The sequence below is a fragment of the Pseudopodoces humilis genome, chromosome 5 (assembly GCF_049639895.1).
Source record: "Pseudopodoces humilis isolate 2021_Gansu_Grassland_sample_001 chromosome 5, ASM4963989v1, whole genome shotgun sequence".
Taxonomy (NCBI): Eukaryota; Metazoa; Chordata; class Aves; order Passeriformes; family Paridae; genus Pseudopodoces; species Pseudopodoces humilis.
Window position 1 is genome coordinate 38,936,032 of NC_142204.1, and position 13,884 is coordinate 38,949,915.

Below are 13,884 nucleotides of genomic sequence, written 5' to 3' on the forward strand. Positions count from 1 at the left end.
GGGCAGTATCAGCTTTGGCAATCCAAACAAATACTCCAATGGGCAGAATTTAGGTGAATCTTTTGCCAAATTAGTGCAGCTACCTGTGGCTGTTTCATCCGAAACTTCTGCCACTGCTGACAAGAAGTGGCTGAGCAAGGGGCAGTAGATGTGTAATGCTGGTGCATGGGTCCCATAACTCATCTGAGGTGGAGGAACACTGTGGTCTGGGTTTTCTAGCATGAATAGATGCTGCTCCAGCTGCTCACTCTGCCAAGAGGGAGAGGAGACAGGCACTAAAAGCAGCCTCTGATCTAAGGCATGGACATCAAATGCCCAGACCCAAAAAAAGGAGAATTATCAAGGGATAATGAATCCCAGGGAAAAAGCAGGTTTGAGAGGTGGTGTAAGGAGCAGGAAATCATGCAAGGAACAATAGCTGAAGTTAGTGGCCACACAGGCATCTGTCAAATTCCCTTTTATATAAGCTAGTTGAAGCAAGCTAATTTAAAGAGAATTTCCACGGCACTCAGGAAACTAAGTTGAACAAAACCCAAACCATGGAAAATAATGATGGAAAGGAAAGCTGTAGAAATGAGGTGGAAACTAGTGCACAAGAGAAAAAAAAAGGATAGTCAGACCAAGCAGGACTAGGATTAGTTTTCCCCACACATAGCTGCTATCTTTTCAGCCTGGCACAGTTCAGCATTTTCATTCTTCCTGATCTTTTGCAAATCTGAGTGCTGAGCCACTCTTCTGTTTTATCTGAGAGCTGTAGTGTGAGAGTTACTCAGGAAAAACTGTTTCTCCGTTGTAAACATATAGATATTTAATCACACTATATCATCTGGGACAAGGATCACAGCAAATTCCTTAAAACTTGGATGGGGACAACACAATGCCCATTTAGGTCCAGAGTTTCAGCAAACACTCTTCTTCACATTGTTGAAGATCATTACATTAACCTGAGCTAGGACAGAATAAATGCTATTACAGCTCAGTAGTAATCCTTCCTGTGAACAGCTTTTGCAAATCCCACTCTGTCATTCCCACGGTCAAAAATACAGTAAAATGCAGACATGAAGACATCTCCTAAAATCCAGAGCGAGCCAGTGCGAGTGGGGATGTCAAGAGACTGAAAGCCGCTCATGCAGAAGGTTTGGTCATCGATAGACTCCTGGAAGAGAAAGCAGATGTCCCTGCAGCAGCCTGCTCCATCCCCAGCTCAGGGGGTGAGGAGCAGGGAGCAGGGAAGCTGTGGATACACACCTTTATGATGTACTGCTCTGCTGTCAGCTTGTATTCGCGGTGTCCGATTGTGAAGCTTATGTGAGGCAAGCTCGACAGTCTTCTGCAGTCTACGAGAAACTGGACACAATGCACTGACTGAGATGGGATGGCTTTGTTTTTCTTTAAGTATTGTTCTTTGAATTCAAGGCTTTTGGAGTAGGTAATAGTGAATTTACTACAGAGAAACAGCATCAGGCTGACTTACAGCCTAACACTGCCCTCCAGCTTTCCTGTACTCAGTCAAACCAGCCCAGCAGCCCAGACCACTGCACCTTAGGGAGCCAGGGCTGATGAAAATCCTTTCAAGTCCAAAAAGAAATGAGGTGAAGGGGCTCCAATATCCTCCCTGTGCAACTCAAAGGCAAAACGAAGTGTGTGAGCCCCAGCGAGCCTACATCAGCAAGGGCTGCTGAGCAGAAGTTCTCCAATGCTCTGGCCTTGACAGGCAGAGGGAGTGCTCCAGCCACAGAGGGAGCACCGATGGGTGCAATTCACCCCAGGTCCTCCCATAATGCCATCACTCTAGGGAAAAAAAAGATAGTGAGGAATACATCACTTTATGCTTATACTTTGCCCTGGAGTGGGATTTAAAGAGTAGAAGGGCTAAACTCTGGCATAGTCATTAATGGTCATTAATGTCCATAAATAATTTATTCAGTTACATTAACAGAGAAGATAATTTTCTGGCCTTTCTAGTTATTTCATGAAACAACTGGTGAGTGAAATGGCACTGCAGAATGCTCCAAGTCCCAGAGGAATCTGTAATGTAAACTGTAGTGTTTTAAGTCATTGTTTTAGAGGCTTCCTAGAAGGAAGAATCTGCTTTTTGTTGTTTTTCAATCTATTTTATGAAAGAATAATCCTACATCTTCTGTACACTTACCAACTTACATTAAAACAAAACAAATTATGGGATACAGAGGAAAAGGGTAGAAAAAGCCAGTAAAATGCTTTTTTCTAGAATACTAGAAGGGAGACATAATTATTTTATATAACTATTACAGAATTAGTATATCCAGAACAAAACAATCATTGCTGAAAAGAGATAAAAGTTCTGGTAAAATCCGGGATGGATACACTCACTTTTACTGGGATAAATTTGAGCCAATATGTGCAGTCTGTCTGTGATTGCTGAAAATCAGTCATAGAAAGTCTTGTTTTCAGAATGCTTTTTTGTGAAATCTGGGATGCCCAATGAATGTTCTTAGGTCAGCACTGGTGTATATGAACCCACACAGCAATGACCCATTCCTTGTTTGTATTAGGCTAGTATAAGTACATTGGAGATGCATATTTTATCTGTGTTCATTAGCATGAACCAGCTTGTTATCAGAGCATTCTCTTTGGCATGTATCTAAAAATTTGAACAAAGTCAAGATTAAAGGTTTGATTGAGAAAGAATCAAGAGCCTCGGGAGTTACACAGAGGTCACTGCAAATCCTCCTCTTACAAATGAAAGTGGATTAAGGATCCACTTTTGTCTTTGCTCTTTGTCCAGTGCACTGGGCACTTGCAATACTCCTAATTTTATTCCAAGAGTAGTTTTGGGTCAGGATCAAGATAAATTGAGATTAGTCAGTTGGTTAGAACATGGTGGTGCTAGTAACACCAAGGTTGTGAGTTTGATCCCTGTACATGCCATTTGCCTGAGCTGGACTTGGCGATCCATGTGGGTCCCTTCCAATTCAGAATATTCTGTGAAATGCAAAATTAACAAAAGCCACAAACAGCAGCTTTCCTTGAGCACTGGAGCTGTGGCAATGTGCTGGTGACCTGTGGGAGTCAGCCAAGGGCCAGCAATAGGCACGATAGAAATAAACTGCTCTTTCCCTGGGGGCAGGTACAGGAAGGACTGGTGAGGAGTGTCAGCAAGGGAGATGCAGGAGACAGCAGCAGGGGAGAAAGAAAAACTAGCAAAGAGTCAGAGGAGTAAGGTTCAGGAGGAAGAGCAAGAGCCAGGAAGCCTTGTCCTGTACCCTGTGACTCGTCTGTGAGGAGCCAGCATTGTGAGTGACGCTGATGTGCATCCCTCCCAGGAGCTCTGGCACAACACCAACTGCTCCACTGCAAGCCGACAGTGAGAGGTCCTGTCAGTGAAACCACTGTGGGGCTGTCATTAAAATACCATTCCCTTTCCATCTGATGCTGACACAGCTGGCCACCGGGACCAAATCCCTCCCAGCTTGAGAGAGCCAACAGCTAGAGCTAGAGACCTCCAAAATACTTTGAGCTTCCAAAAGAAAAGTATGTCTCATGCAGAGTACAGATCAATTCTTCAAACAGATGTCCCCATTATTTCCTTACACACCACAACAGAAGATGAAGTGAACGTTTGGGAAGAGGGCTGAGGCAAGGCATATAGGTCAAGAGCAGCTTGGCTCAGAGCTCAGGGCTGTCCTGGAAACAAGGCTTTTGCTGGCACCTGTCTAAGAAATAATTCCTGTTATTTTCCAACTCTGCATCATATACCAGTTTCTCTTCCTCTCTAGCTGTTCCCTGGCTGTACAGTTTTTACCTCTCCAATATTTGATGGACTTGCCCCAATATATTCCTGCAATCGCCTGATTTGTGAAGAGGGGCCGGTGATAAGGGAAGTGCCCGAGTCAACGATGGCCTCGCAGCCATGGGAGCAAAATGCCACCCGGCCCTGGATCTTTATACTGCAAATTTAAAAAAAAAAAAAAAAAGAAAAAAAAGCATCTTTAAGCAAATGGCATATACACTGTGACTGAAACACCATATTACTGCTGGCTAAAGTACCAGACTACTGACTGAAGTTAATCCCAGACAACAAGGGACAGGACAAGAGGAAATGGCTTAAAGTTGCACCAGGGTGGATTTAGATTGGATATTAGGAACACTTTCCTCACAGAAAGCATTGTAAAACATTGGAACAGGCTGCCCAGGGAAGTGGTAGGGTGACCATCCTTGAAAGTCTTCAAAAGATGTGTGAATGTAGCACTTGGGGACATGGCTTAGTGATGTACTTGGTAGTGGTGCTGGGTTGACAGTTGTACTCAATGATCTTAAAGATCTTTTCCACCCCTAATGATTCTGTATTTCTATGATTAAAACTAGCTGCCAAGCTCTGCTAAAGACAAGAATGTCTGTGGACCCACTTTTCTCTCTCGAGACTCCTACAACTCTAATCATGTGCTTCCTGCTGATGAATTTGTCCTCACCCCCAGGTATGTGTTCTCATCAATTTAGGCAGTGTGCTAGAGGTGCGACAAGGGAACACTGGCTACTTTGACCAAAATTAGGACAGATGAAAGCAGGACCCAGAGCTGGATTCTATTCCTGGGTGCCTTAACCTCTTAACAGAACAGTCCACAAAGACTCATCTTGATCACCGGTGCACCATATATAAAACAAACTAACATGCTCTCCAAGAAACCAGCTGCCCATGTCACAGCAGATTTAGAGAACCAACAAACCCCGATCTCATCCTCGTGAACCCCTCGTTGCAGGGCACTGGGGTAAAACACTGCAGCTGAGTCCTCCTGCTCCTGTGTCACCAGGTGTTTCTGTCTCTGGGGGTTCACCTAGGGGGGTGAATTCCACCAGGTTTTTTAAACACATGTACATACACACATACATACTTGTTCATGTGTATTTGCCAGTAGCTTTTCTCAGTGACTGGGACCCAGTGGATTGAACCTTTGTAGCGAGAATGGTCTATTCCCCCCAGAATCAACTCACCGCCATTCTCAGTGTCATCTCCTCTGAAAGCAGAAAACAGTTTAACACAGAATGGGAGTGTGCCAGCATGCACCAATGAGATTACGCTTAAAAAGCAAAAGTCAAATTAAAGCCCTTTCTAAATTCAGATATGAGTGGCTAAAAGGGATTATTACTAAAGTATCACTGTATATGGTCTAACTCAGACCCTTCAAACAACCTCTGAGAAGACTTACTGTAGACACCAAGGTAGGCATCAGGAGCAGGCTGAGCCAGTTGCTATGCTCAGCTCCGAAGAAACACTAAATAGGTGGAGTTGCAGCTAGGTCCAGATTAGGGAACAGTACTTTTCTGAAATGTGGCTATTTGGGTGTAGCATAGCACTTCTGTTCATCTGCACAGGCCAGAGGGAAACCTCTGGCAACAGACATGGCTAGTCTGAGCTGGGAACTTTTATTTATGACCAGCTCCAACAAGAATAGATCTCTGTGAAAAAAATCATGGTCCTCCTCAGGACATTTTTTCTTTTCACGCCATAATCCTCAATGTCAAATTGAAAACAAAAAAAAAAACCAACACAAAGAATCAAAAGATGGGGGAAATTTCTTTCTAGGGTTGAAGCTTTATACAGATGCACAGTTGTTTCTATCAACAATTGAAATAGATTTACTTATTTTTTCGCAGTGTAATTTTAAAGGCAGACCTTTTCAGATAGAAAGAGAAGATTGGCTCCTCTACCAGGCGTTGGTTCATGATGCTGTCAAACACAGGCAGAGCATTGCCCACTGCTAAGGAGGGGTAGCCTAAGCCCAGTACACCATCAAAGTGGGCAAGGACAAAAGTTGTTCCTGGCTCAAACACCGACTCACCGAAGTCCTGTCCCTTGATGGAGATGTTACTTATCTGTTTGGTAAAAAAAAAAAGGCAACAAACAACCAACCAAAGAACAGCCACAACTGAAAATAATGAGATCACTAATAACAATATTTCTGATCCATATCAGTGGATTTATTCAATTTATAAAGCCTGGCTATCTTTGTGTGACTTGCATCAAAATAGCACATGCCCATTTGGCAGGTAGGCAGCACCAATTCCATAGAATGCCTTAATTATGTGGCTGCTTCTTCATAAGCCCAGGAGATGATCCAAGAAGACAATCAGAAATGAAAAATAAAATCTGAGGCATTTGTGTTGGTATCCCAAAGCTACCACACCTCTAAGGACTCAGCTTGGTGGGACTTCACCCTGCCCTTGCTTAAACCAGGCAAGGTTTTCCAGGGCAAGGCCAGTATCTGAACTGCCCTGAAAACAGCTGATGTGGAGGCTGACACCCATTTTAGGTGGACACTCACCTGCAGTGTGTCTTTGCCAGCAATGCCCAGAAGCTGTCCTGAGCCATACTGCAGGGAGAAGGCTTCCCCTCCGTGCTCATATGAATCTGACTTGAAGGACTTAAATTTCTGGTGCACCCCTACACAAAGAAAATGACATCTCTACACTGAGGGAGGTCCTGGCAACCCACTCACTCCCCAGTGCAGAATGAGATGAGATGTCAGAGAGCCAAATTTTTGTTTCTCTCAAGAGAGAAAGTGTTGAGGAAGTACTGTAGGCACCTCAGTTCCCCTGCAGACACCCCTGCTTGTCAGTACTTGAGAGGTAATTTTGCATTTTGGAGAAAAATTAAAACAAAAATGGGCATTTCCACCTCTGTTGGTAGGTCTCCCAGGTCTATTTTCATGCCTTTTACCTCATGGTGCAGAGGGACTCTGGGCAGCTGCAGCTGGTGCTTGCCCTGGCTGCAGAGTGACATGAGGGACAGAGAAGCAAAGTGGGGAGAGGAGAGCTCCAAAGGGATGCTCCAAATTCTCCCTTTGCAGATCCCATCTGCAGGCAAGCTTCTTGGGGAAGGAGAAGTGGGCAAGGCCTCTGGACCCAAGACAAGAGAAGCATCAGGGAGAAAAACATTTCTTACTGCAGGCCTCGCTGATGCAATAAGCGGACGGGACCCAGAAGTTGGAGGAGCCGGTGTCAAACACGACAGTGAACCTCTGGGGCGGTGTCCCGACGCTCACAACCCCGTAGTACTGCGCCTGCGGGAGGAACAACCCGCTCAACCCTGGGCAGACTCCAGCCAGATATTCCTGAGGAAGAGGCCTGACCGGGAGCATCACACAACGCTCCCTCAGGGGCTTCTGCATAAACATTTAAACATAAATGCACACCACAAGAAGAGAGTCTGGTTCCACGAGTGGCTTCAAGCAGCAGGTTTTATTCCAGCTGAATGAACAACGGTGTGGCATTTTTAAAGCCTTTTAAGCAAACATTAGATTGGTTTCTCTATGGAGTCAACAAACCCACTTGTACTGGCTTCAGAGGTGGCAAGGTCATCCTCAAGATGAAACTCTCACATGACCACACAGACTTTCAGGCTGTTCCTTACTGATGTCAATAAGAAATCAGTGTTGCAAAATCAGCACAACATGCCTCTGCCAGCTTCAGAGGGCTCCGACCAGTGGCACAAATACTCAGTGTGGCTTCCCTTTTTCCTTTGTAATTAGCAGCTATTAAAGCAAGTCAAAAAGTATTGTGTTGCACAAACTGTTCCTGATGTACTGGACAAAGTTCGTCCAGCAGATGAAGAAACCGCTGGCCATCCCTGGATACCAATTGAGACTGAGATAATCTGTGAACACGTGAATGCTGGAGCCAAGCGCTTATCCACATCCCGTACACAAGTGTCTAAGTGCTCCTATCTGGCTCTGGAAGAGCACTTCAGCATTAAGAGACCTATTTTTAGGAAAAGGCATTTCTGGAATTCAACCACAGATAGAAAAGCAATAGCTAGTGCCAAACTGTCTTCAGCAATACAAGTATTTGAATATGTACCTTCAAGTGCATACTTGTTAGTTAAAACACTGATGTTTCTGACCCCAGAATACACAATCTGAATGAGATAATCTTGAAAAGGCAAGCAAGCGTGCCATTTAAGAGAATATCCAACTATACAGTAGGATTCTATTTCTTCCTGCATTAAACAAAGGGATGTTCATTAAAAAAACCAAAAAATAAACACCAAAAAACATACAACCAGAAAACCCACATATACACTGCAATAAAACTGTTCCTGGTGCTACCTGAAGATGCTGGGGAAGTGGGTTTTGCTTTGTTGTTTTGAGATTTTCATATATCCCTCTTTGAAATAAGCTTTAAAGCAGGTTGAAATGTTTCAGTGTCCTTTGTTCTTCACATACTTATTTCTTTATGGCCCTCAAGTGTCAGTAAGTTCTTGCTGAATGAATTTGGATTTCCCTTCGATTCCATTCCCTGTTCAGATGAAGACTTCGCAACGTTTCTGCAGCTTAGTTTCCCTTGAGATAAGCATAGCAGAAAAACCAAATAAAACAGAAAACACAGACCATCCAAATGTACAAAATTCAAAAACTAGGAAAGACAGCTTACAAAATCATATATCTGCTGACTTGCCTGTCTGAGATCCAGTGAAATTAATATTTTTTTCCTTTTTCAGCTTAGATAGTAAACCCTCCCAGGTCAGTCTCCAATATTTAATACATATTAAACTTCAGATATAAAAGCAGAAAAATAAAAAACTCTACTTAAGTCTTTGTCATCACTGATTTATGACTCCACCTGAAGAAATAAATGAGATTTGGAGGATTGTTTTATAACACAGAAGCATCCAAGTGTCTGGTAAACAGAATATGACTAAATGAAATAATCATTTATGCTATGAAAAACCCTATAGCTCACCAAGACTGATATAGGCAAACCTTCCATATTTCTTTGGGGACCCAACTGAGTCCAATACAGGTCTATACAAAAATAAAACTTGTCACAGAACAACCACTGCTACTCTACACCAGCTTTCCACTCAGGTCCCATGCTATCCTAGATCTAGATATGTTTTATTTTACAGATTGCAACCTAGTTTTTATGATCTAATATTTATAGCTTAAAGCAACAAAACACCACAAGCCCTATAATTTCATTGACAGACTAGATGTGAAATGTGCTGGGAAAAAAAAAACTGCCTTCAGTAGAACGATGAGTCCTAATGATTGCATTACCAAAACTGTACTTACATTCATGTAATCATACAGCCTTTCTGAAGTAGTTCCTACTGATAAAGCAATATCTGCAGGGAAACAATGCAGATACCTCCGGGCAAAAACATCAGGGTGGTGATTCCTCCAAAATTCCTCTAATTCTCCCTTTTCCTTCAGCTGTTTCTTGATAGATTTGAATCGAATCAAGGGGATTCTATGCAAATAAAATAAACACAAAACAAAACCTGATTGTCCTTTCTAGAACTGTCATATACTCAGTTTGGTTTTTTTTTAAAGGTTTCTTTTTTGAGACCTCAAGTAGCAACAAGTACAGGTCACCCCATGAAGCCAGCTGAGATGTGTGCCAGCGAAGTCAGATGTGTTTCCTTACCGTTCCAGAGCCACGATGAATGGGATATAAACCACAGCCAACAGTATCACCCTCATGGCTCCAAGCAGTTCACAGTCTAATGACACTCCTTTGCTCAGAAGTCCCTTTTTTATGGCCTGTTGTCAGCTGAGGGCAGCTCGCCAGGTCAATCAATCGCAGGAGGTCAGTGCTTTGGCAGAAAACTGATTCATTTACTCTCAGACTAATCGCTGGTTTGTGCAAATAGTGGTGTCCAGTGCAGCTACTCAGGCACAGATAACCAGGGCACAGTCTAGACCAAATAGACATTTAACTAACAATCCTTAATGCTTTTTACATAGATATAATACATGGGGTGAGCTTGGCTCCTGTTAGCATGAGAAAGAGGAAGCAGTCCAAGGACTTGCTGCTTTTCAAGCGAGATGTTGCTCAGAAGTGTTCAATGCAGAGAAAGAGGACAAACCATTCCCCATTTGCATGGAGACATTTCAGCAAGGCTGAGCAGACATTTGGGCTTGTGACAAGTCAACCCCTAAGAGCTGAAGTTTAATTCCCTATTTATGGGAGAGCTCCAGTTTAAACATAAATGTGACTGCCACCCCATAAAATGGATCTTCAAAGTAAAAAACACAACAGTACAATACTGCAACATACAGTAAAAACCAGAAATATTTTTTCACACATTTCAGCAAGACATTTGGAAGAGCTCTCTTGGATTTATTTTCCTTCAAGTTTCCTGAGGTTAGTGGCTCCCACCCCTGCCTGACACTTGGGTTCAAGTCAAGCCTGCAGAGAAACAGTGGTGTCAAAGAGAGGCTGATTTGGCAGAGCACAGCCCTCAACCCACCAGCTGCCCAGGAGGAAGCTGAGCCCTGAGTCTGCAATTTATTTACAAGGCTTTTTGAATCTTTCCTCTGCACAAGAAAGAGCAGTAAGCAACCATGTACTGCAGCCTAGCATATATTAAAGCCAGCTTTGAATAATCAGCCATTTTTGCTCAAAAGGCTATGGTAGGATGCTGGGAAAGAAGCAACCACATTTTGTTCTTTGCAACACACCATGTATTTAAAATAAACTTCTCACTATGCAAAGGTGAACTGGAACTAAGTAATTCTCACAAAAGAGAGCAGATGTACAACAGCACAGCAAGGAGTGAATGTCAAAGAACATGGAGGAGGCAGGAGTTGTCATCTTCTGCTCCAGCAGCAATGTCAAGAAAAAGCAGCAGAAAAACCCAAACACGCAGCATTTGTGAGCCAAGAAGGGGTTTAAATGCCTGTCACAGACTCTAATTAAGTACAAAGTAAACAAAAATTGCTCCTTTAAGTCACTTCCCTTGCTATGTCAGACTGATTGAGGAGGAGGGTATGAGAGCCTTAAAATTGCTAAGTTTAGAGCTCTATTTATTAGTTACCCTGGATTTTGAAATACATAGTTTTCTTTTTCCAATGTACCTCCAAAACTGTAACGGCTAAAAAACTCAGCAAAGGCTGAGCCTGGTGTCATCACACAGCTGCAGGCAGAGCTTTGGATCTGAAAATCCACCAGTATCTCTATTATAATATCTTGTTTCAAAAATAATAGAATCTCAAAAATGTATCTTTTATATTGATTTCTATTTTATTATAATCTTTTCCAATTATGTATCTCTGAGTAATATTCCCCATTTCTCCTGGACTCAGTGGTTTTACACAAGTTACAGCAAACGATCCCACTCTGTCCCAGAGTCACCTGGCCACTGAGTTGCAAGAGCTGGGTGCTGCAAATGGGAACGGTGAGCAAAGATGTAGCCATTTGTGAAATTCTAGAAAGCAAGGTCATTCCTCAAGGACCCCCCTCCTGTCACCTGATGGACAGCAGAGCAGATGTCATGCCCTTGGGTAGGGCAGCGTCACTTTGACAAGAGCAAGACAATGTCTGTGCTGAGTGCCTTTATCACTTGGACTTTTCCTCAAATGCTACAAATGTTTCTGGGAAGTCATTAATGTTCCTTTTGGAGGGCACCACAGTAACTTTGAAGACAAGAAATGGTTTTCAAAACACCACCTGGGTCTACGGTGAGGACTGCCTTTGCCTTAGTGCCTTCACTGAGTGGGTGATTCTCAGAAAGAACATGATTGTTCATTTTATTGCAAGTGTAGTCCTTTATTAATCCACACACAAAGGTTATTCTTTCCCAAATTCTCTGATCTCACGCTATGTTCCAAGCAGACATTAACTTCGCTAACAGAGGTACAAAATGCAGCAACAAAAGGTCATCGTGACCTTTTTTGATAAGCTGGAATAATGATTAAACTACAGTGGAGAGGATCCCTAAGAAATAGTTATCTGCAGCTTAAAAGTTCCATTAAGGAGAAATAATTAAAGTGGAAAAAAAAAATACCCATATCTGTATCTGCAGACATAAGGTACTTCACAAAGTTATTTATCTACATATGGACTGTTGAGAAAAATATGCCTAAACTATATCATTAATATATTAGCTATGCTCTTATGTTGTAATGATTAGTAGGTTATCTGAAAAAAATTGTCTAAAAGACAAGGCTTTGCTGTGGATGTATATTCATTATTAATTATACCAAATGCACTTGGTTTTCCACACCCATAGCCTACAGTGCCTTAAGGGGAGGGAACCCTTGCCTTCAGAAGGTGCTACGGCTGTTTAGAAATGAAAAACAAATACAACAACCTGCTGACACATTCCCCACAGTGGCCCTCTGACAGGGACCAGAGTATCAAAGCAGTGAAGAAGTGTCCAAAGGGATATGCTCATGCAGTGCAAAGTGGCTTCTTGCTTCTGGGACACCATGCTCAGCACATCCCACCATCAGAGAGGGAACTTTCAGGCCCTCTATTCCACAGCACCACCACAGATGACTGTGACACTTTGTTCTCCAGGCTTGATACTCCACCCAGCTTCTCCATCCAAAACTTACTCTGTGGCACGCAGGTCTCAGCACCCACTCAATTCTCTGTCCTGCTACAATACTGTTTCCCAGGTGCCCTCTTTATTGTACTCCTCTATACATTTCATAGCATCACTGCTGCATGACAGCCACTCATCTTGTGGGAAAAAGGGTCATAAACATCCTATAGCCTATACCTAATTGATAGCTAAGTGTTGCTTTACATCTGAAAGCAAGTGATAGAACAGACCTCTATATAACTAGATTTGAACAGAAATCCAAAGGCCACCTTAAGTGGTCCCTCTTCCTCAATTTTCTGTTTGCTCTGCCTTTTAGTTTTTAAGAGTGTGTAGTTCTCAGCAGTCACAGATTTTGGTAGCACAGCACCTAATACCCCGAAACCAACTGCAGATTGTTCAAAGAAAGTATTCTCCCTAAATTACAGAAAGCGTGGAGAATGACAGCAATGAGCTGTCATTCTCGACAAAGAACACAGGTGCTGAAAAGGCTATTTTACCTTAAAACACTCTGCCAGCTTTCACATCCAAAGTTCATGGTAGAGCCATGGCCAACACCCAGGCAGGGCAATCATAGAATGGGTTGGGTTGGAAGAAATTTTAAAGATCATGTAGTTCCAACCTGCCCACTGCCCTGGGTAGGGACATGTATGAGTACCCAGGAAAGCTTGAAATAGCAGCAGCTCAACATGTCAAACTATGCAGAGGTTCCTACACACAGGAATGCTCCTAGAAATTAGAACTGAATAGCAAAATGGGTCTTGATGAGAGAACAGTTTACATCGTCACATCTAAATAGCCATAACTTTTCAAAATGGGACTTACTTCATTCATAACAAGTGAGAATCTTGATGGAATTAAATCCACGGGAGTTTCATGACAGGTTTTGGTATAGACACGGGAACTGCAGTAGCACAGCTGGAAAGAGGATGGAGAACAACCTTGGCGATTTGTGATAGCACATTACGTTGGGATTCAGACAAGGAGTAAAACATAATGTAATGAAAAAGGCCCTGCTGACAAGAAGTAAAACATAATGAAAAAGGTCCTCCTATACAGTCAAGAGTGCCAGAGGCTATAATAAATACCATTAAATTAGGAACATAAACAGTAGAACCGCTCAAGATAGCAGTTTGCCAAGTATTTGTGTTAAAGCTTTAAGATAAATACGGGGTGGCAAGTTACACTCTGAAATCCAAGTATTTGGCACCTTTCAAAATACATCCCTGAAAGTGCCACTCATCTTGAAAGTCAGTCAAGTCTTGACAGGTATTTTAAACAACAATTTGATTATATCTGACATTTCTGCTGAAAGTTTAATGAAAGTTAAACATCTGAGGTTAAAATTTTGGTCTGCTGTGGTGTTTACTTTCTCAAGCCCATCCTTGCTGCCTGCACTGGCTACACAGACAGCACAGCTGCAGCAAGAGGTGTGGGACTGGGTATTGGTGTGACCCTAATTTTGTTTGGGGCAAAATCAGAGAACATTTACAGTGTGCAAGAAGAGGAAAGAAAGAAGGAATGTTTTCGGGGGGGCAAGCGAGTGGGAGTGTGGGTGAGAGAGGGAGACCTGGGCC

General features: G+C 42.8%; 1 protein-coding gene across 2 annotated transcripts; it reads right to left on the minus strand.

Annotated features, from left to right (window-relative positions):
• Positions 1 to 50: 50 nt before the first annotated feature.
• LOC102101700 (cathepsin E-A-like) lies at positions 51 to 9,483 on the minus strand. 2 transcript variants are annotated; one of them, XM_005519353.3, is made up of 9 exons: positions 9,406 to 9,483; positions 9,051 to 9,228; positions 6,923 to 7,040; positions 6,303 to 6,421; positions 5,654 to 5,853; positions 4,872 to 4,994; positions 3,785 to 3,929; positions 1,249 to 1,347; positions 51 to 1,156 (listed from the first exon to the last, which is right to left on the minus strand). In XM_005519353.3, the coding sequence occupies exons 1-9, from the start codon at positions 9,459 to 9,461 to the stop codon at positions 977 to 979; spliced, it is 1,218 nt and encodes a 405-aa protein (XP_005519410.1). In that variant the 5' UTR covers positions 9,462 to 9,483; the 3' UTR covers positions 51 to 976. The 2 variants fall into 2 exon arrangements, with proteins under 2 accessions (XP_005519410.1, XP_014104591.1); XM_014249116.2 differs by lacking the exon at positions 4,872 to 4,994.
• Between the last annotated feature and the right edge of the window lie 4,401 nt (positions 9,484 to 13,884).